A 22,518-nucleotide genomic window follows, 5' to 3' on the forward strand; every position below is an offset into this window, starting at 1 on the left:
CTCAATAAATACCACTGATGGATTGACTGATTGAAGAAAGGTGCCTGGAGACTCAGAAGATTTTCTCCTTCCGTACCCATCTGTTCTGGAGGTACCACATACTTTCAGATAAGAGCAATCCGCATCCTCTTTCTTAAGCAAGATCCAAAGATTGGCAGTTCTTGCCCGTTTTTAACAGACAGAGGACTTAGCAGATAACAGTACATCAGACATTCCCCATCTCCTGTAAAATCCAGATCTCTTCGAGATTTTTTTTTCTTTTTTTCCCTCACTTGACACATTACCCATTTATATTCCCAAAAAAAGAAATTACAGTAAAGATTCAGCGGATCATACCTGTGATAGCTCTACGGATTTCTCGGGCTGCCTCCTCCCGCATCTCGATTGAGGCTTGTTCACTGTACCAAGCAGCGTGTGGTGTACAGATCAAGTTTGGTGCATCCTTCAGTGGACCCTGACTAAAACTAAACACAATTTTATGATAAAATCAAAACATACATAAAAGACACACACACACTGGGAAGATGGGGAAGGGCTTATTTTTTTTCAAGGGAAATTTCAAAAGTATCATTTTGAAATCTTTCGATTCTTACAGGTAGCTCATTTAAAAGCAATCCCAAGGAATGAAATGCAGCTTTAGGTGGGGCTCCTTTGAAATTTGCTACTCTACTGCTACTCATCTTTGGAACACATACAATTATTCTTGTTAAATTCACTGGGCACCACAGTTAACGACCAGCATCTCGAGACCTTGATTCTGTTAATATGAAGTAAAATGGTTTTGGAGAACCTGAAACTTTGAAACAGACAGCATTTTTCCTAAGGATATATAAATTGGTGGAAAAACCAGAAACAAAATCTTGGGACTCTAAATGGACATTTTAACTCCTAAATGTGCTTTCCTGTTTGTTTTTCATGTTTTTCCATGTGTCAAAAAGATGATGAACATGAATTCACTCAATTCTCATCACAGATGTTTATTCTTTGATGGGAAACGTGGATGAGATGACCATGTCATTGGAACCAGAACTGGCCATCGTCCAGTTGGAATTGTTCAATTTTTAGACCTGCTCCAGTGCAGTTTATATTGCCATTAGGGAAGCAGTTACATGCTCTGTTCCATAAAATTACACTCAGTTTCCATTAAATTTCTGCAGGAAATTAATCCTGTGGTCTTATTTACAAACTCTACAAGCCTGCTGAAATTGTTACACTTAGAAGTAAAGAAATGCAGTCGTTTGTTGATATGCAATACCAGGTGATAAAAGGCTTCAAGAATTAGCCGCTAAGGTTCTCTTAATGACTTTAAGAAAAGAGTTTATTGTTCTTTATTACTGGTGAATGAATTCAGAGGTCCTTTTATAACTACGACTTAGCCAAATGCGACCCAGAATTCTATCAATCAAGTTACGTGAGTTGCTGCAGTTGAACCAATGAATCAGAAGTCCTGGGCTCTCACCTTCAATCTTCTGTTCTTTCAACCAGAGAATTGAGATTTAACTACAGTAATATGCACTATTCTACAAGAAGGCAGATTTGGAAAGGAAGGAAAGTTTCAGAAATTAGTTTTTGGTGTGAATGCGGCTAAGTTTAAGCCAGGAATTCATACACAACCACTGGGGTAAATGACAGCTATGTGACTGGGACTATTTTAATGGTCTCATGGGACACCAAACTGAATACAGGTGGTGAAGTTGTTTCTACTCCATTAAAAATTGAAATCTGGTGACCCTAAAGACCTAACCAAGTCCACCTTATCACCACCACCTCCCCTATTTCCCCCCAGTTGCCCTCTAGGTAAAACCTCTCTGACCTTGGCCACGCTTAGGAGTGGTAAGAAATCATAGTATGAGATGCCAGATGCTCTGGTATTTTATGCCACATGGTGTTCCCCTTCACTGAAAAGGCTTCCTCTCCTTCCCTATTTGGGCCTCGAATTCTCGCTCGTTCTCTCCAGCTAAGTGCCCTGGCCCAGGAGGTTGTGTCAGTACAATTCACTAGCTCTCCCTGACTATACTATACTATATACTAGACCACAGCACTTCAAAGAGGTTATGGAGAGAGGGAATCTGGTCACCTACTTTTCCTTTTTTACTTTTATATAAATAAGATGGCTCTGATGTGCCTGCCTTCTTCCCTCATGATCAGTACAATTGCGCCATCTGCGCATGGAGTAAATCTGGACATGCACTCAGCTGTTTGGCTTCACTAGGCATAATTCCGCCCACAACAGAGACAGAGAGGGAGGAAAGGAGGAGTGGAGGGGGAAGTGGAGGGAGGAGCTAGGAAGGTGCAGAGGGAGAAGGGGAGGGAGGTCTTATTGAATGCATAATTATTACTGGTCACATCATGTACCACTACTTAAAAATAAGAAAAGTGAACAAAATTAAAAAACAGAAAAGCACCTGAATGGTTCTGACTCATGAACATCTAATGCTGCCCCTCGTATCCTTCCTTCCTTCAGGGCCTGTGCAAGTGCTTTTTCGTCTACCAACCCACCTCGAGCTGTGTTCACCAGGAAAGCCCCTTGTCTCATCTGGGGAAAATTAAAAAAAAAAATAATAAAAATTAAAAAAACAATAACCCAAACAACCAAATAAAATCATAGAGGCATTTGTATTTACTCAAAAGGAAAGCATCCATTACAATAAAATCTAGGTTAACTGGATTAATTAAATACATTTTTTTTAAAGTTTGCCCCTGCTCTGATATCCACCTCTCATATACTAAAACTGTGGCAACATTTCCCTGGAAAACTGAGAAGCGTTTGATGTTTCAAACAAGAAATAATAACTCACACCATCAATTCTACTAGGCTTCAGTTCCCACCATCAGGGTCTACGGTAATCAAGTTGAAGCTTCACATTCAGCAATTAAGGCAATCAATAAAAATCCAAGAGAGGTGTAAACCGACCAGTAAGCCTTTTTTATTGTTGCTTTTGGACAATAAACTGCACGTGAGCGGAAGAACAGTTCGTCGGACACAATCAAATGCAAGGTATTTTGTTTTTATAATGTGGAAATAGGTCTGATTAACCCTGACTGAAGGACTAAATCAACCATTAAGGAAAATCAATCCTCCTGTAGATTTTGTCCAATATTTAATGAGATTTAATCTCTGCCAGCTTTGTTTTATTACACTACCCCCCCCAACAACCAACACAATCACAGCATAGATTCTTTCTCTTACATTTGCAATTAAAAGGTGACAATAAAAAGGGTCGAAAGTGAGATGAAGGATAACCAGGCTCACCAAGAGAGCAGGGGTTGGAATGCTGTTGTCCTTGAGAATAGGCATATTATACAATATTAGAGTCCACAGCCCATGGATTTAAACAGAAGGTGGCCACAGTGGGAACCCGCAGCCTTTTATTTGCATGAGAAAAAGGAAGTGGAAATGAAGACTCAAAATAAAAGATCCAAAGTTTCCTGTTTGGATTGGCACCGAATCTGTGGCAAGGTTGCCCACTTTAAACCCTAATCCAAGGAGGTGGGATGAAAGTCCGTTTTCACTGCCGTGACCGAGGACCCCCAATGCCACGAAGATAAAGGGATGAAAATGTAACCAAATTTGTTGTTATGTTTCAGATCTGGAACAGAAACACCTCTACTTTCTCTTCATTCTTGCCAAGCTGCCTTTAGGGATGTACTATTTATATACTACAGCTCTTCCATTTAATTTTAATAAGTCTATTACAAATCCATAAACAGATGAAGGGCTAAAGGGAATATCTATTTCTGGAATGTGATGGATAGGACTCATTCTTCCCCAGAAACAGCAAGTCCTTCGCTGAGCCATCTGAATCTACCTAGTCCTCGAAGGCCTCAGGGTATCTAACCGCTAGCAGACCAGCTAACCTCTAGACTGTAAGCTCATTGTGGGCAGGGAATGTGTCTGTTTATTGTTACGTTGTACTCTCTCAAGCACTTAGCACACAGTAAGTGCTCAATTAATACCACAATGACTGAAAGGGAAGGACGGTGGCCACAGAAGCATCTTGGCCCCTCTTTCTCTCTCTCTTCTGTGAAAGAGCTCCAAGAAACACAAGTTTAAAAATGACGTTAATTCAGCAGTCAGACTGAGAGTTAACCACGCAAGAGAAAATCCGACATTAAGGTTACTTGGCAACCCTGTTCTCCCCACTTGTGGAATACTTGTAAGTACAGTAGTCACTATATTAGGGTCAGTGAATACATAATCATATGCCACTAGGTGAATTGATATACTGGGGTATTCAGGATTTATTGAATTATGCAGGAAATGCTCCAAAATGTTTTTAAAAAAAGGAATTCTAAAGTTTATTGTTCAGGGATGACTGAAAAGAGTCTGGCCAAATGTAAATCTAAAATGAACAAATATATATTTTCCAAATCTATTCACATTTCTCTCCCACAATTTAATTTACTTTCTATCATAGTTGTCTAGGGTAACACTTGAAAACAATTATCCCTTAGAAAAAATGGCAAGAATGACATTATATTCAATGCTATAAATTAAATTCTACTCTTTTTTCTTCATAGTCATCACCTCGATCCATCAAAAATAAAATCTATTTAAACACTTGACAGTTCCTATCCAATACATGAGGGTAGTAACTAGGCTCATATTTTAATAAGGGGAAAGTTTTTATTTTAATACCTTCATCACAGAAAAAAATGCTTCTACAGTGAGTTCTCAACAAAGGCACTGCCACCAACTAATATAACTGCAAAACTGCCTTCGGACATAGAGGAGTGCTACTATATTTCAGGAAGTCCCGAATTTTTTTTTTCCATGTGTTAAGCGCTTACTATGTGCAAATCACTGTTCTAAGCGCTGGCGGGGGGGATACAAGGTGATCAGGTTGTCCCGCATGGGGCTCACAGTCATCATCCCCATTTTACAGATGAGGTCACTGAGGCTCTGAGAAGTTAAGTGACTTGCCCAAGGTCACACAGCAGACATGTGGCGGAGTTGGGATGAATCATTGCGGCCCCTTCTGGGAATAAACTCCAGGTGCCCAAATACCCAATTCAAAGCATCTTTTCCTGGGAAACCTGAAGAGGAACTGAGGCACATAGAACCCAGGTTGAGGGATTTCTGGGGACTCTCCACTCTCCCAAACTATAAATATTCTGAGTATAGATTTAAAACCTCCAACTTTCACTTCAGGAGGTACCGTGCATTAAAAACTCAGTAGTACACCTGCAGAGAAAATTAACAGTCTGCCCGTAAACCATATTAAAACTCCCACTGCTAAATTTTTGTAATAGCCGACCGCTTCCCACTATTAGAAGCCTTATGCTGAGAAATATGGAATTTTTAGATGATAGTAACATGCACATTCTAGCCCACTGAAGGACTTTACGCTACCAGAGCACTTGAAGGGTTAGCTGCCAAATGTGGAATTCCCAAAGTAGGACTACAAATGGAAAATTTTGCCAAGTTAGTTTCTGTCGTCAATTAATCAAGTCCATAGATTGTAAGCGTCTGTTCCGAACACAAGGGGGCATCAGTTAGTCAAGATGCCGAAATTACAGTTTCTGAAAACCAGAAAAGCCTAAGGTAATTGTTAATTTTAACCACCAGCAGAAGGGCCTTCAGTAAAAACACAACCATAAAGCAGTCTTAAAATAGAACGTCCCTTAAGGGTGGGTGGAATTTAAACGTGTCGTTCCCCATGAAACTTTGGGTCTTGATTTGACTGGGCAGAGGAGTACACACACCTAGCACCACTGGGTGTATTTATTACTCCATTTATTTATTTTACTTGTACGTATCTATTCTATTGATTTTATTTTGTTGGTATGTTTGGTTTTGTTCTCTGTCTCCCCCTTCTAGACTGTGAGCCCACTGTTGGGTAGGGACTGTCTCTATATGTTGCCAACTTGGACTTCCCAAGCGCTTAGTACAGTGCTCTGCACACAGTAAGCGCTCAATAAATATGATTGATTGATTGATTGGAAGGATGATGAGCCTCTTTCTCCATCTCCTCTTGTATTCTCCCCTCAGGACAGATTCACTATGAACTCTAGTCCCACGAGAGAATTTAATGGGGCCATCATAGAATCCCGCACAGTCACTGAATGGGTGTATTCATATAATGGGCCATTGCTCTAGGGATACTAGGCTTCTGAAGAGCTTTGTTTAAGAAATTCATCGACTCTAAAAAGCTCAGGAACCTACAACCCTTTCTTCCACTTGGATTCATCTGGTAGCAGGAAAAGGACTTATTTTTCATTTGGTGCGCTCTTCTAAGATCCTTGCTTGCCTGCTGGGGTACTAGAGTTATCGGCACCTTAGAAAGATTCTCGGCAAATAACATTCTGCTAGACCGAAGAGCTGATAATTCTCATAAAAATTCAGCAAACACCATGCTTCCCCACCCAGATTTAATCAGAGCACCATGGTTACCTCACATATTGCTAAGATTTTTCTGTCTTGTCAAAACATAGCTTCTATCCTCATATTCTATATCAGCATAAAAACAATGAAGACTAAACCACTTTGTTCAAAATCAACAGCCTTTTGACCAAATAGATATGAGGCCCAAATTATTGTTTTTCCAAAAAATGCTTTTTCTCATCCTCCCTGTTGGCTAGCACTCTTCCACAAACTAAGGGCACCCTAGCAAGATGTGCCTGAAGTTGAATCAAATGAAAAGCACAAAACAGTTGAATGAGGTGCCACCTGTTTCCTATCCACACATAATGCAGCTAAAACACTGGAAAAAGACTGAAAGGCAGAAAAGGAAGTAAATGCAATTTTTCTCCCCTAACGCGCTCCATCATAAAAACTTAGTTACCTGTTTGATGGTGAAGTCATTAATAAGATGGTGATTGTGTTCATTCAAGCTGCAGTGTAGGGTTACACAGTCACTGTGAAAGAGCAGGTCCTGTAAAGTGCTCACTCGCTGGAGCCCAAGAGCACGCTCAATGCCATCTGAGAGGTATGGGTCGTAGAAAATGACATTAAAGCCAAAGGCCTTTGCACGTAGTGCTACTGCTTGCCCCACACGACCTGAAAAGACACACACATAGAATACAAGTGCGTCAAAAATCCTCTTTTGAACACACTCAATTTAATTTGCTATTTATCCAATGACACAAGCAAGACCCTAAGAGGCAGGGAAAATCCTCAGAATGCTTTTAAAAGCTGTACCACACTACTAAGACAAGGACACTTCTTGGAGCAATCAGGCAGGAAGAGGACCAGGATCATGCGGGTTGACTATACAGGGTAGAGTGTTCCTTTGCATTTGAGATTGCTTTTCTGGAAACCTCGTTGGTCGCAATCGTTTGCCCAACAGAATTGAGCCAAAGTGCTGAAATGGTAACTATCTTAGAATGCTAAATGTGAGATTTCACCTATTTTTATTGTCTCTGCTGCAGAAAGCCTGGTTATTTCCTATTAAAAGAGACCAAGAGAAACTTGTCTCGTTTCATTTCAAGAACACAAGTGGAACCGAGTGGAAGTGTGCAATTCTGAGGATGGTGTCTGTCAGTCAATCACACTTACTGAGGGCTTACTGTGGGCAGTTCATTGTACTAGGCACTTGGGAAAGTATGTCACAGCTATAAACAAACATATTCCCTGCCCACAGCGAGCTTACAGTCTCCTGACTGAAAAAGTGGACATAGGCTTGAGCTGCACAAAAAGGGATTTAGGCTTGACCAGAAGAATAGTCTGATGGTGAGAGAGAGACACTGGAATGTGTAAAAGTCCGATAGGGTAATCTCCTTCTCTACAGAAAAATATTCAGGGTTTCTTATTCCTGGAACGTGGTAGTGATAGTTCCTACCTAGCAGAAGTGTCTAGAAAACCTCTCGGATGTTCCTTTGGCGTTTATGAGTCTATAATTTAATGTGACGAGTGAATCTTGTGCAGCTTGCAAGAAATTAATTTGCAGTATAAATCAAACTCAAGAACTAAGAAGAAATGATACCTGGGGTACTATGACTAAAAAAAATGGACAGACATTGAAACGGGTAAGGAATATTTCGTTGTCTGGGATAATAAAATTGATGAAGTATTTATTTTCAATTGAGAAAGATACATAGATTTCAGCAAGTGAAATTCAGGAAGAATTAATTAGTGTTGCTGAAAATGCACTTTCCTAATTGCTGTCACACATTTATTTGATTAATCTCTAGCAATAAAGCAATTACTGTTATCGCTGTGAAAAATGACTAGTACACAAGTGTACTTTATGGAAACCACTCAAATAGGCAATGGCTACAAAACCAATGGCTTGTTCAATGAAAGAATTGTGTCAGTCGGTGTTTACGCTTCTGGCTCTGCATGCAGAGCACTGTACTAAACACCTGGGAGGGAACAATTCAACAGAGTTGGTAAACACATTCCCTGTGCCCAACAGGAAGCTACAGACCAGTGGTTGAGAGAGATCAAATGAATTATTGATATGTAAATAAAAATAGTTATGGTACTTTCTAAGTGCTTACTATGTCCCAAGCACTGTACTAAGCACTAAGGAGTTTCTGTTTGATGTGGAAGCGGATGGGGAACCACTGGAGGTTCTATGGGAGCGGGAAACCATGGACCAAACGGATTTTTAGGAAAATGATCTAGGTAGGAGAGTGAATCAATCAATTGTATTTATTGAGAGCTTACTGTGTGCAGAGCACTGTACTAAGCGCTTGGGAAGAGTGAAGTAAGGGGAGTGAAAGATTGGAGTGAGGAGAGACAGGAGGCAGACAGGTGAGTGAGGAGGCTGATGCAGTAGTCAAAATCCCACTAAAATTACACCTCCAAGAGGCCCTCCCCGACTAATCCCTCATTTCACCAACTATTCACCCTCCTTTCTGCATCGACCATCCATTTGGGTCTCTCCTCACCCTTTGGCCTTTTGATACTCACCCCACCCCAGTTCCATGGCACTTATTCACTTAATCATATTTACTAAGCACTTATTATGTGCAGAGCACTGTACTAAGCACTTGAGCCCTGTGGACTTATGCATATGTCCTCATACTCCCCTCTCTGTAATTAATTTTAATGCCCGTCTTCCCAACTAAACTCCTTGTGGGCAGGGATCGTATCTCCTACCTCTGCCGTACTGTCTCTCCCAAGCACGTAATACAGTGCCCGGCACACAGTGAGCACTCGATAAATACCAGTGATTGATTAGTGTTGATAATACATGGAAAAGCAAGACTGGAAGATAAGAGATTTTACAGATCGGATTGTTTAGCAAGACACTGAGGTTAGACAGGCTGCACTGCTCTGTCATTGAGAACACACATTTGTCAGACACTTTAAGTAAACACATCTGAGTTACACTTTTATCCCTGAGGAATTCCTATTCCACAAAAAATACTTACAGTCACCAATATAACTTTTTGAAAAATAAGGGTATGGAGGTAGCGTTAAAATTATTAAGTTGGGCTTAAATTGCCATTTTCTAAAACTCAGTTAAAGAAAGGGAGAGAGAAAAATTGCAACTTTTCACTCTTTTAATTAGTAGTTGTATTTCTCTTGTTTGGTAACAAGCACACTACTCCGTATATTTCCTCCATGTAAACAATTTGTTAGTATTCTGAGTGATGGTAAACATAGCTAATGCAAACCTCTATGTCAATACAGACTATATCACCACCCGCCACCCCGACTTTTTAAACACACATTTAGAATTCCTTTATCATTGCCAGTGTTTCTGACCACTTCTCCACATTGTTTACATTAACTACGATTTATATTTGGGCGTGCTACATACCTGCCAAAGATAGAGCTGCAAACAGAATAGACATCTACTCATTTAAATTAAAAACAAGGGGAAGAGAGATATGGTAACTCTATCTCTCACTCTGAGATGAATGCAGGCTTAAAATACTACCGTGACGTGAAATGAAGACCACGACACAAATTACTCAACATCTTAAAAAAAAATAGGGTTTTCAACAGAAGATCTTCTAAATATATTTTTTTATCTTTGACCTTTATCCTCTCTGTTCTACAGCTCCAATTATCCTCAGTCATCGCCACCTGGAAGTCTTACAACCACTTGAAACTTAAACTTGTTGACATCGATTTTCTAAGCCCCTAAGTCCTCCAGTTACTCCATCACTGTAGTTGTAACTGTGATCCGAACTAGTTGTGTACACACCTAGACTTATTCTTTCTCAAGCTGCAGTCCTACATGCTACTACATTGGAAAGGCAGACGGCCTAATGGGAAGAGCTCTGGTCTGGGGAGTCAGAGGACCTAGGTTCTAATCCCAGCTCCACCACTTGCCTGTTGTGTGACCTCAGGCAAGTCACTTAACTTTTCTACACCTCAACTATAAAATGGAAATTCAATACCTGTCCTCCATCCTACTTGACTGTGGGCTCCACATAGGATAGTACCTATGTCTGCACTGATTAACTCGTATCCAACCCAGAACAGTGCCTGACACATAGTAAGTGCTTAATAACTATCTTCATTATTATTATTTTTACACAGATCATCTGATCTTACCATTTCTTCTATCGAACTCCAAAACCACATATACGCCTTTCCAACTCTACTTACAATGTCCTTTCCCTTATTTTAACACTGTAAAAACCCTGTAATGTATTTTAACATCTCTCTCCCCCAAAGACTGAAAGCTCCTTGTGAGCCAGGTTCATGCCTACCAACTCTATTCTATTATACTTTCCCAAGTGCTCAGCACAGTGCTCTACATCCAGTAAGCGCTCAATAAATACAGTCGATTGACTGACACACCATCATCATCAAAATAAACAGCATTTATTGAGCCTCTACTGTAAATAAAGGTAAAATGTGCTTCTCAACTCGAGGATTTCTGGTTCAGCCTGGACCTGCCAGAATACATCAGATAATTCTTGGAATGGCCCAGACTCTTAGTAAATCCTGGGGCTCAGGCTGGCAGGCTGCAGGCAGGCTAGGAGAACACATATCTGTAATTGATTTCTTTCTATCAATGTCTATCTTCTCCTCTATACTATAAGCTCGTTGTGGGCAGGAAACATTATATTGCTAGAGAAGCAGCATGGCCTGGTGGCAAGTCACTTCACTTCTCTGGGCCTCAGTTCCCTCACCTGTAAAATGGAGGTTAAGACTGTGAGCCTCATGTGGGACAGGGGCTGTGTCCAAGGTGACTACCTCGTATCTATCCTGGCACTTAGAATAATAATAATAATAATGGTGGTATTTGTTAAGTGCTTACTATGTGCAAAGCACTGTTCTAAGTGCTGGGGGGGGGATACAAGGTGATGAGGTTGTCCCATGTGGGGCTCACAACCTTAATCCCCATTTTACAGATGAGGTAACAGGCACAGAGGAGTGAAGTGACTTGCCCAAAGTTACACAGCTGATAAGTGGCAGAGCCGGGATTAGAACCCATGATCTCTGCTTGGCAAATAGTAAGCGCTTAAAAAATACCATCATTATTATATTGTACTCTCCCAAGTGCTCAGTACAGCGCTCTGCACACAGTAAGCGCTCAATAAATACGATAGACTGACTGACCTTTCATTCATTCAATCGTATCTATTGGGCGCTTACTGTGTGCAGAGCACTGTACTAAGTGCTTGGGAAGTACAAGTTGGCAACACATAGAGACGGTCCCTATCCAACAACGGGCTCAAAGTCTAGAAGGGGGCGACAGACAACAAAACAAAACAAATTAACAAAATAAAATAAATAGAATAGTAAGTTGCTGAGTCATGATTCCCTGAGAAGTTCAATGCTCCCTGCATGAAGCAGAAGCAGTAACGTCAAAAGATGCTCTAACCCTATCTCATTCTTTCAAGCAGGAAGGTATTCATCCTTTCCATTAAAGTATTTGGTCTCGGGAGCGCTGAGCTTTACCCTTTGGGATCTTTCCATTTTATCTGACTCTACTTTGGAACAGTTCTGCCCATTTACCATGTTCATCCATACCAGGGACACTCTGGCATCCTAAAACAGACAGACTTCCAAAAACAGAATCAAATACATGTTTCTCTATTTACATGTGGTCCTCTTCTGGGACAGTAGTAATCTCAGAGAGAGTGAAAAGGCCTGAATTCTAATCCTGGCCCAGGCACTAGCCTGCTGAGCAACTCTGGGCAAGTCACAATTTCTCTGTGTCAGAATGCTCTCATCTGTAAAGTGGGGATTCAATACTTATTTTCCCCTTCCCTCTTAAGAGTGTGAGTCTCACGTGGATGGGGACCATGTCTAATTTGATTGCATTGTATCCACCCCAGCATTTAGCACAATAATGGAAGAAATCTAGACATGGAGCCGACCTTTTCCATCTCAAATTCTTCCTCACTTGTTTTAATTCTGCCCTCCTAGCCTCCCAACAAAAATACTTAACTACCCTCAATGACTCCCATCCTCATTGCCTGCAATGGCTGTTTCAGACTTTTAACTCCCTCCTCAAACCACCTGTGCCCCTGGCTCCTCCATCTCTTGCCCCTAATGACCCGGCCATGTACTTTGTTGATACAACTGAAACCATTAGGGTGATCTCTCTAACCCCTCTTCTACTCCCCCATCCCTCCCAGCAGTATCTCGATAGGAGAGCTCCCGCCTCCTCTCAAATTCTTCCACCTCCACTTCTGAACCCATTCTTTCTCCCCATAATTAATAATAATGATGGTATCTGTTCATTCATTCATTCATTCAATCGTATTTATTGAGCGCTTACTGTGTGCAGAGCACTGTTCTAAGCACTTGGGAAGTACAAGTTGGCAACATATAGAGACGGTCCCTACCCAAGAGCGGGCTCACTGTTAAGCGCTTACTATGTGCCAAGCACTGTTCTAAGCACTGGGGTCAATGCAAGGTAATCAGGTTGACCCATGTGGAGCTTACAGTCTTAAACCCCATTTTACAGATGAGGTAACTGAGGCAGAGAGAAGTTAGGTGGCTTGCCCAAAGTCACACAGCAGACAAGTGGCGGAGCCGGGATTAGAACCTATCTCCTCTGACTCCCAAGCCTGTGCTCTTTCCACTAAGCCACTTTGCTTCAAATATCAAATCTTTTCAAAGCAATTGCCCCCTCACCCCTTCCTGATCACCATCTTCAGTGGCTCCCTTTCCAATGGCCCCTTCCCCACTGCTTTCAATCATGCCCATGAATCCTTTATCCTAAAAAAAAGTCCCTTGACAGTACAGTCCCCTCTAGTTATTCTTCCATCTCCCTCCAAATCCCTTGGGTGAACTGTCTAAACCCGTACCTCCACTTCATTCTAGGGAAATTTTATGGCTGCTATTAACATCACCAAGGACCTCCTTCTTGCCAAATCCAGTGGCCTCTACTCCGTCCTAATCTTCCTCAACCTTTCTGCTCCCTTTGACACTGTGGACCACCGCCTTCTCGTGGAAACATCATCTAACCTCGGCTTCACTGATATTGTCCTCTCCTGATTCTCCTCCTAAGTCTCCAGCTGTTCCTTAGCCGCTTTCACAGGATCCTCTTCTGCCTTCCACCCTCTAACTGTGGTAGTGCTTCAGGGCTCTGTTCTAGGTTCTTTCCCACCTATACTCACTCCCTTTGATAACTCATTTACTCACAGAGCTCAAAGTAACATCTCTAAAAAGATAATTTGCAAATATACCCTTCCAGCCCTGACCTCTCTCCTTCTCTCCAGACTTGTATTTCCTCCTTCCTTCAGAATATCTCCACTTGGATGTTTCACTGACACCTCAAACTTAACATGCCCAAAACAGAACTCATCTTCCCACCCACACCCCACCCTCCCCGTTAGATCCCCATCACTGTAGACAGGACTACCAAGCTCCCTGTCTCACAAGCCCATAAGCATGGCATTATCCTTGACTCGTTTCTCTCTTTCAATCAATCAATGTTTTTTATTGAGCACTTACGGTGTGCACAGCACTGCCTAAGTGCTTGTGAGAGTGCAATACAAAAGTTTAAGCAAACATGTTCCCTGCCCATTATGAGTTCACAAAACCCACACACTCAATCCTGTTGGTTTTACCATCACATATCTAGAATTCGCCCTTCCTTCCCCATCCGAAATACTACCACACTGACCCAAGCACTTATCCTATCTTGTCTCTTGCCTCTCCATCACCCAGGGCATACTTCCCTCTGCTGCCTGGATCATTTTTTTTCTAAAATACTGTCCAAATCCACATCTCCCCATTTTTAAAAAACCTCCAATGGTTGCCCATTCATCTTCACATCAAACAGAAACTCCTTACCACCTACTTTAAGGCCCGCACTCTGCTCTCTCTACCTTACTTCACTGATCTCTTACTATAACCCAGCATGCTCACCTTGCTTTTCTAATGCCAACCTACTCACTGTACTTCCATCTCATCATTCCTGCCAGACCTCTTGCCAACCTCCCGCCCCTGGCCTGGACCTCCCTGCATATTCAGCAGTTAATCGGTCTCCCCACCTTCAAAGCCCTACTACAATCACATCTCCTCCAAGAGGGCTTTCCAAACCAAGACCGACTCCTTGTAGGCAGGGATCACATCTATTAACTCTGCTGACTTGTACTTTCCCAAGAGTTTTAGTACAGCCCTCTTCATGCACTGAGCGCTCAGTAAACACCACTGAATGACTGATTCTTAAACCAAGTTAAAACTCATAGCCCTAGAAATCCGAACCTTGAAAACACTGACAACAAATCTCAGAATGCTAAGCAAGGGAAGTGAGTGTCAGAGAGAGAGAGAGCGCACACGTGTGTGTGGGTGTGTGTAGCCGTGTGAGGACCACCTTTTCTTGCTGGGAGGCCAGCTAGTAGTTCCTGGTATTTTGTTCATAAAACAGTACTTATTAAACATTTGTGTGCAAACCACTGAGAAAAAAAATACATGGATGAAAACTGGAATGCCCCCAAACCCCCAAGAGCCTCACGCTCTAAGAATAATGAGGCGAGAGGGAATTAGCAACAGAAATTTGGTAAAGTAAAACACAAAAACAAGATAAAAGACAAGAACACCAATGCATACACTAAGAACAACAGAGCACTGTAGCAGGAGGAGTGGAGTTTTAGACTGCACGTGACTCAGATTCCAACAATCCCAGTCTTAGCCTTCTCAGTATTCTAAGAGTTGGGGAAGACTCAGGCTTCTTCTGTGTCTTCACCCTGGCTAACTCGAAGAATGACTGATGGTGTTCAGGGCTTGGGGATCCTCTCTTCCAGGCTCAACATGCCGCTGGTTAAGAGACCAGTTGTCTCTTTCTCCTGCCTGTCTGACAACCGTAACATCTGCAGCAAGGTCTAATGGAAAGTACACAGGCCTGGCAATCAGAAGGTCTGGGGTCAATTCCAGTTGTGTGATTTTGGACAAGTCACTTAACTTCCTGGTACATCAGTTTCCGCGTCTGTACTATAGGGATTCATTCATTCATTCAATCATATTTATTGAGCTCTTACTGTGTGCAGAGCACAGTATTGAGCGCTTGGAAAGTACATCAAATACCTGTTGACCCCCTGTGAGATCCATGTAGGCCTGGGATTGTGTCTGACTGGATTGTCTTGTATCTACCGCAGTGCTTAGCACAGTGCTTGATACACAGTAAGCACTTACACATCACAATTATTATTACTATTGCTATCCTTCTTGGCAACATGAGGTTTAGCCTTACTGAAGGCACATCCCTTCCAAGGCTAAGCCCCACTTTTCCTCATCTCCCACTCCCTTATGCGTCACCCTGACTGGCTCCCTTTGCTTTTCCCCCCTCCCAGCCCCTCGGCACTTATGTACGTATCTGCAATTTTTATTTATTTGCATTGATGTCTGACCCCTCAACCCCCTTTAGACTGTGAGCTCGTGGTGGGCAGGAAATGTCACCGTTTACTGTGTACTGTATTTTCCCAAGCGCTTATTACAGTGCTCTGCACACAGTAAGTGCTTAATAAATATGACTAAATTAATGTACGAATGAGATAAAAGAAAAAAGGAGATGAGCAGTCAGCAAAACCCCAGTTCCCATTTTAAAGTTTCAGGGGTGGAAGAAATGCCTTGGCTTGCTGTGATAGCTGCTGCCAGAAGGTTTAAAGGGATGCAAATTCCTTCCTATGCTTCCCCATGACAATGAGGGAGGGAAATCTTTCCTCTCCTTGGTTGGGTATTGAAGCCCTCTGCAAGCCAGGTTAGGTCAGTCTGTGAACCAGGCAAGAAAGACGGGCTGACCTCAGAGCAGAAGGCCATAGGTATCTGAATCCTAAGAATGTAAACTCTTAGGGTTATGATTGAATATCCAGTGACAAAGCTAAATCTAACTAAGAAAAAGTTCTACCATGATGAGGAATATGGGACAAAGACATCATTAGACAGCGCGGCCTACTGAAAAGGGAAATCGGAGGATTTGGGTTCCAATTTCAACTCTACCACTTGCCTGCTGTGTGCCCTTGGGCAAGTCACGTAATTTCTCCTTTTCCTCAGGATACAGGATAATCAGGTTGGACACAGTCCCTCTCTCAAATGGGGCTCATAGTCTTGATCCCCACTTTACAGATGAGGAAACTGAGGTACGGAGAAGCGAACTGACTTGCCCAAAGTCACTCAGGAAGTAAGTGGTAGAGCTGGGATTAGAACCCAGGTCCCCTGACTCTTGGGCCTGTGATCTTTCATCATAAATCATGAATCGTATTTATTGAGTGCTTACTGTGTGCAGAGCACTGTACTAAGCACTTGGCACTGTACTATCTTTCCACTAGGCCATGTTGCTTCTCATATCTAATACATGAGGAATTGTAATAAGATTATGAGTTGTTGCAGAAAGCTCCAAAAATGGAAGCAGGTTTCCAACTTCAATAAAGATGATGTCCAATTTATATTGTTTTTTTCTTCATCAAGCCATCTCCTTCATGCAAGAACAAGCTAACTCCTTCCAAACACCTCTCCGCACCTTCAAGCTTCTCTTTCCATAGGGTTCCACCTTCTTCCATCTCATTTATAAGTCAAGCTGCTAGCTTGAAAATTGATGCCAGATTTTAGCTGACGTTTGCTTAAGGTGAAAGATCTCAAGATTAAGCAGCTCTAGACTACTGTATGACCTTGGGCGAGTCACTTATTTAACCTATATGGACTGATGCATCCTCATCTGTGAAACAGGATTAAGCTTCCTGCTCTCCTTACCCCATAGCCTGTGAGCCCTGGAGAAGACAGTGTCTGATTTAATTATCCCATAATCTATCCTAATACGCATCATCTAGAAAGCACTTAATAAACGTTATTATTATCCACTTAATACATGCTATTACTATCCATTTCAACATCTTGCAATAATGCACTGGGACTGTCAAGGTTCGATGAGTCTTCATTGGGAAACCAGATCTCTTGAGTCACTTCACTTCTCTGTGCCTCAGTTCCCTAATCTGTAATTTGGGAATTAAGACCGTGAGCCCTACTGTGGGACAGGGACTCTGTCCAAACTGATTATCTTGTATCTGCCCCACACTTAGAAGAGTGCCTGGCACATAGTAAGCCCTTACCAAGTATTATCATTATTATTGTTGTTGTTATTATTCTCTGAAGGAGATGCAACTAAGTCAATGGACATGTGCATCATTCATCACCAAATGAAGATGCCTTTCCCTTATAGAACTTTTCTGATTTTAGATCAAATTGAGATCAAAGGTGTCTTCAAAATAGGCCACAGACTGTGGGCAGAGCTTTCTCCATGATCCATTAGGTGCTGACTGCCTGTCTTCAGCCCGGATAGAAGAGGACGAGAGAGGATTTTCTTAGCTGCTGAAGCATTCAGGGGGGCTGTGGGAGTCTACTGGTTGAGTGTGTTGATGGGTAAGGCATCAAACGATACCTACTGTTGTAACCTTAGGGAACTCGGAGTTTGGGAAGGTTGAAACAGGCAGGGTGCATCAGTATATAGATTTCTTTTTAAGAGAAATCATAACAAGTTAAACTCCATTAGTTATGGAGCTTACATTAAAAAGCTCAAAGGAACAGAAGCAGAAATTATTGCTTTTAGTCTTTTACATCCCCTTGCCCCAGTCATTTCACTCTAATTATGACTGGGAAACTGAATATATCTCTCTGTTCGTGTAGACGGAATAGGGACAATGATGTTGAGCAGTATGTTCTACCACTGGTGGCCAGTCAATAAACATTACTGAATAAATGAATGAAATTATGGGAGGGTGGAAGGCAGTCAATTGACAGCATTTACTGAACACCTACTGTGTGCATATTTAGGAAAGTAAAATACCTTGAATCTAAGAGCAGAGAAAGGGAGAGATACATGGCAAACAGAGTGGGGGGAGGAAGGGAAACAAAGATACTTCTATACTATAAGCTTGCTGTGGGAAGGGCACATAACTACCAAGTCTGTTGTATTCTCCCAAGTGCTTAGTACACTGATCTGCCTTTAGTACGTGCTCAATAAATACCACTGACTGGTTGATGGGTTGATAGCAGCAGTTGTATGGAAAAAAATGAATATTTAAAGGAACTACACCCAGCGACATGTGCAAAAGTGTTAACGATGGCTGTTGGGAAGATCAAGGAATTGTATGCCTCTTTGGGGAGGAGGGTTTTCCAAGCGGCTTTGAAGATGGAGGGGAGGGATATGGTCTGGCAGAAATGAAATGGGGGAGGATGTGAACAATGGGTCAGAGGCAGGAGGTCAGTAAAGGTAGCTTGGGCAAATGAAGACTGCAAGTTGCAGTGCATCATGGAAAGAGGGGGCACATATGAAAGACAGAGCTTGGGTAGAACCATGAAGTCAGTGGCCAGGAGCTTCTGTTGGATATGGAGACAAATGGAGAGTATTTCGAGGTTTGGAAGGAGCCAAGTGATGTGTTCTGAATGACACTTAACAAGATGATCCAGACAACAGAGTGTAGGATGGACTGAAGAAGGGTTGGGGGCAGTGAGATCCCTGAGGAGACTGATGTGGCACACCATGATGGTGGTTGTAAGTGTGGTTAGGAAGGGGCAGATCGGGGAATACAATGGACAGAGCAAGGGCCTGGGAATCAGAAGGTCATGGGTTCTAATCCCAGCTCTGCCACTTGTCTGCTGTGTGACCTTGGGCAAGTCATTTCACTTCTCTGTGCCTCAGTTGCCTCATCTGTAAAATGGGGATCGAGACTGTGAGCCTCATGTGGGGCAGGGACTGTGTCCACCCCGACTTGCTGGTATCCAACCCCAGTGCTTAGTGCACACATTAAGCGCTTAACAAATACCATGATGATAATAATAATAATAATAATAATGAGGAAAAAATGGCAGGATTTAGAAATTGACTCCAAGTGAGAGAGATAAAAGGCCAGAGAGGCATTAAAGATAATAGCAAGTTTGTGAGCTTCTGGGATGAGAGGGTGTAGGGGGACAGTATAATCCACTGTGATAGGGAAAAAGGATGAGTAATTAGTTTAGGAAGGAAGACAGGAAGTTTAGTTTTTCCCCATATTGACTTTAAGGTGCTGGCTGGATATTCATGTGGAGATGAAATACTAAGCTCTGTGGCAGGAGAGTAGTTGGGGCTGGAGAAGTTAGACTTGTAAGTCATCCAAATAAAGATGGTGGAAACCATTCATTCATTCAATCATATTACAGTGCTCTGCATACAGAGCACTGTACTAAGCACTTGGGAAGTACAAGTCAGCAACATATAGAGACGGGTCCCTACCCAACAATGGGCTCACAGTCTAGAAGGGGCAGAAAGACAACAAAACCAGGTGAGCCATGGAGCTCCCCAAAAGAGTGAATATAAGAGTAGGGAACCTAGAAAAGTGCTTTTTGGACCCTCAGAGTTAAGAGGAGAGAGGAGGAAGTAGAGCCACCAATGGAGCCTGAGAAGGAGGAGTCAGAGAGGCAGGAAAAGAAACAAGTGGTGGAAATGCAAGTCACAGAGTATTGATATGTGACGGATGGCTAAACTTGAGGATGGCCAACAACTGCCTCTTCCTTTGCTGGACACTAGACAGAGAGGCCATCTGCAACAACATTTTACTACTGAAAATTCTGAGCCTTGACTATGGCCTTTTGGCTAAATTTTCCCCACGAAGGAGATGATAAACAGGCATTGCTCTTTTAGGTTTAAGCACTGGTTGGGTAGATCAGTTCACAATTAGAGGATCTAGAAGAGTGTCTTACAGTCAGCACAGGCACAATCAATATGAATAGTGGTATCAGAAGACAGCTAAACTAGCATGGACTAGTAGTTAGAGCCAGGCCTTGGAGTCAGGATCCGTGTCCTAATCCCAGCTCTGTCATCTGCTGTGTGACCTTGGGCAAGTCACTTAGCTGCTCTGTACCTTAGTTCCCTCTTCTATCATCATCATCATCAATCGTATTTATTGAGCGCTTACTATGTGCAGAGCACTGTACTAAGCGCTTGGGAAGTACAAATTGGCAACACATAGAGACAGTCCCTACCCAACAGTGGGCTCACAGTCTAAAAGACATTCTATAAAATGGGGATTAAGACTGTGAGCCCCATGAGGGACATGGACTGTGTCCAACCTTGTATCTACCCCAGTGCTTAATACAGTGACTGGCATGTAGTAAGTGCTTAACAAATACCATTAAAAACCCCCCCACAAAAATCTTATATCACACATGCATTCAGTGTCAGTTTCTGCTTTACTGAAAGCATACTGGCAGTCCAAAGCAGAGCTAAGCTGCACACAGAATCACTGTGAGCCACAAAGGATAGTTACTGGAAACAAGGTGCCCGATGTATTTGATGTAAAGGCAAGAAGAGTTGTACTCTAGAGCTTCCAATGACAATGTCCCAGTTGCCTGGAGGCATTTCACATTTGGATTTGATCATGTCAAGCAGTTCAAATTACAGCTCTGCTTAATCTATCTCAGCACTTCCACTGTCAGCAAATTACACTGCAAAAAAACATGCACCGAGTCTTCTGTCTGATGTTACACCCTGACATGTTTCCCCTCTTTTTGTAGGAAATTTTTTTAAAAAACAATACACACATAGGAGAACTGCACATAGGTCCCACTGGAAAAAGCAGGGGAGTCAGAGAACCTGGATTCTAATCCTAGCTCTGCCACTTGCCTGCTGTGTGACTATGGCAAGTCACTTCTCTGTGCCTCAGTTTCCACATCAGTAACCTGGAGACTCTATAGCTGTTTCACCTCCCCCTCAGAGAACGAGCCCCAAGAAGGATAGGGGCTGTCCCAACCTGATTATCTTGCAACAAAAGCGGCACTTTGTACTGTGCTTAGCACGTGGTAAGTGCTTAACAAATGCCACATTATAATTACTATTATTTTTAAAAAACTGGAACAGGAAATAGTGCAGAGGATGATCAGATTTTACCAAACTGTTCTAAAGTTTAATGAAGCGTTCCAAAGGTGGAAAAGTTCTTATTATCATTATGTTTGTTAAGTACTTCCTAAGTGTCAAGCATTGTTATAAGTGCGGGAGAAGGTACAAGATAATCAGGTTGGATGTTGTCCATGTCCCATAAAGGGCTCTCAGTCTAAGGGGGCGGGGGAAACAGGTAGTGAATCCCAGTTTTACAGTTGAGAAAACTAAGGTACAAAGAAGTTATGTGTTTTGTCTGTGCTCACATGGCAGGCAAGTGGCAGAGCTGGGATTAGAATAATAATAATAATAATTAGAGTTTACTATGTGTCAAGCACTGGGGTAGATAAAAGTTAGTTTGGACACCATCCCTGTCCCATAAGGGGCTCCCACTCTAAGTACAAGGGAGTAGGAGTTAATCCCCATTTTACAGAAGAGGTAACTGAGGCACAGAGAATAATAATAATGATTATTATTATGGTATTTGTTAAGTGCTTACTATGTGTCAAGCACTGTTCTAAGCACTAGGGTAGAAACAAGGTAATCAGGTTGTCCCAGGTGGGGCTCACAGTCTTAATACCTATTTTACAGATGAGGTAACTGAGGCACAGAAGTTAAGTGACTCGCCCAAGGTCACACAGCGGACAAGTGGCGGAGCCGGGATTAAAACCCACATCCTCTGACTCCCAAGCCTGTGCTCTTGCCCAGGCCATGCCGCTTGTGTAGTGACTTGCCCAAGGTCACACAGCAGACAGGTGGCACAGCTGGCATTAGAACCCAGATCCTCTAACTCCCGTGCTTTTTCCACTAGGTTATGTTGCTTCTGTTGATGAATCACCAATAGACACTTGACAAAATGTTGAAATTTCCCTTAAAATACATACCATAATCTTGAGAAAAAGATTATAATTTAATTCAGGGATTTTTTTTTCCACCGAGAAAATTAAGGAATCACATTCCTTTCTGTTAACAGAGGCGATGGTGAGCATATAAAGTAGTTTAATCAATCAATCAAACGTATTTATGCGCTTACTGTGTGCAGAGCACTGTACTAAGCGCTTGGGAAGTACAAGTTGGCAACATAGAGACAGTCCCTACCCAACAGTGGGCTCACAGTCTAAAAGATATATAGTTGATATTCAAATAACATTTAACTAAAGGTCAAGGGGAGCCGGAGTAGGCTGCAGTCAGAAAAGGAGAGAAACCACGGTGTTAAAAAAAACCTTCCTGCCCTCACCATCACCAGAGTTGTTCTCAACTGCACAGGGCCCTTCCCCTCTCTCTTGCTTGACTAGACAACCAAGGC

General features: G+C 42.3%; 1 protein-coding gene across 9 annotated transcripts in view; it reads right to left on the reverse strand.

Moving 5' to 3' along the window:
- The window catches only part of CTBP1 (C-terminal binding protein 1), a 368,238-nt gene that overhangs the window by 12,614 nt on the left and 333,106 nt on the right, over window positions 1–22,518 (reverse strand). For all 9 annotated transcript variants that reach the window (XM_038753245.1, XM_038753247.1, XM_038753251.1 and 6 more), the window contains 3 exons: window positions 6,786–7,000; window positions 2,406–2,536; window positions 337–464 (listed from right to left, as the gene is read on the reverse strand). In XM_038753245.1, coding sequence (XP_038609173.1) covers window positions 337–464; window positions 2,406–2,536; window positions 6,786–7,000 — 474 coding nt within the window. The remainder of the gene's footprint in view (window positions 1–336; window positions 465–2,405; window positions 2,537–6,785; window positions 7,001–22,518) is intronic.

Source organism: Tachyglossus aculeatus, chromosome 10, assembly GCF_015852505.1.
Source record: "Tachyglossus aculeatus isolate mTacAcu1 chromosome 10, mTacAcu1.pri, whole genome shotgun sequence".
Classification (NCBI taxonomy): Eukaryota; Metazoa; Chordata; class Mammalia; order Monotremata; family Tachyglossidae; genus Tachyglossus; species Tachyglossus aculeatus.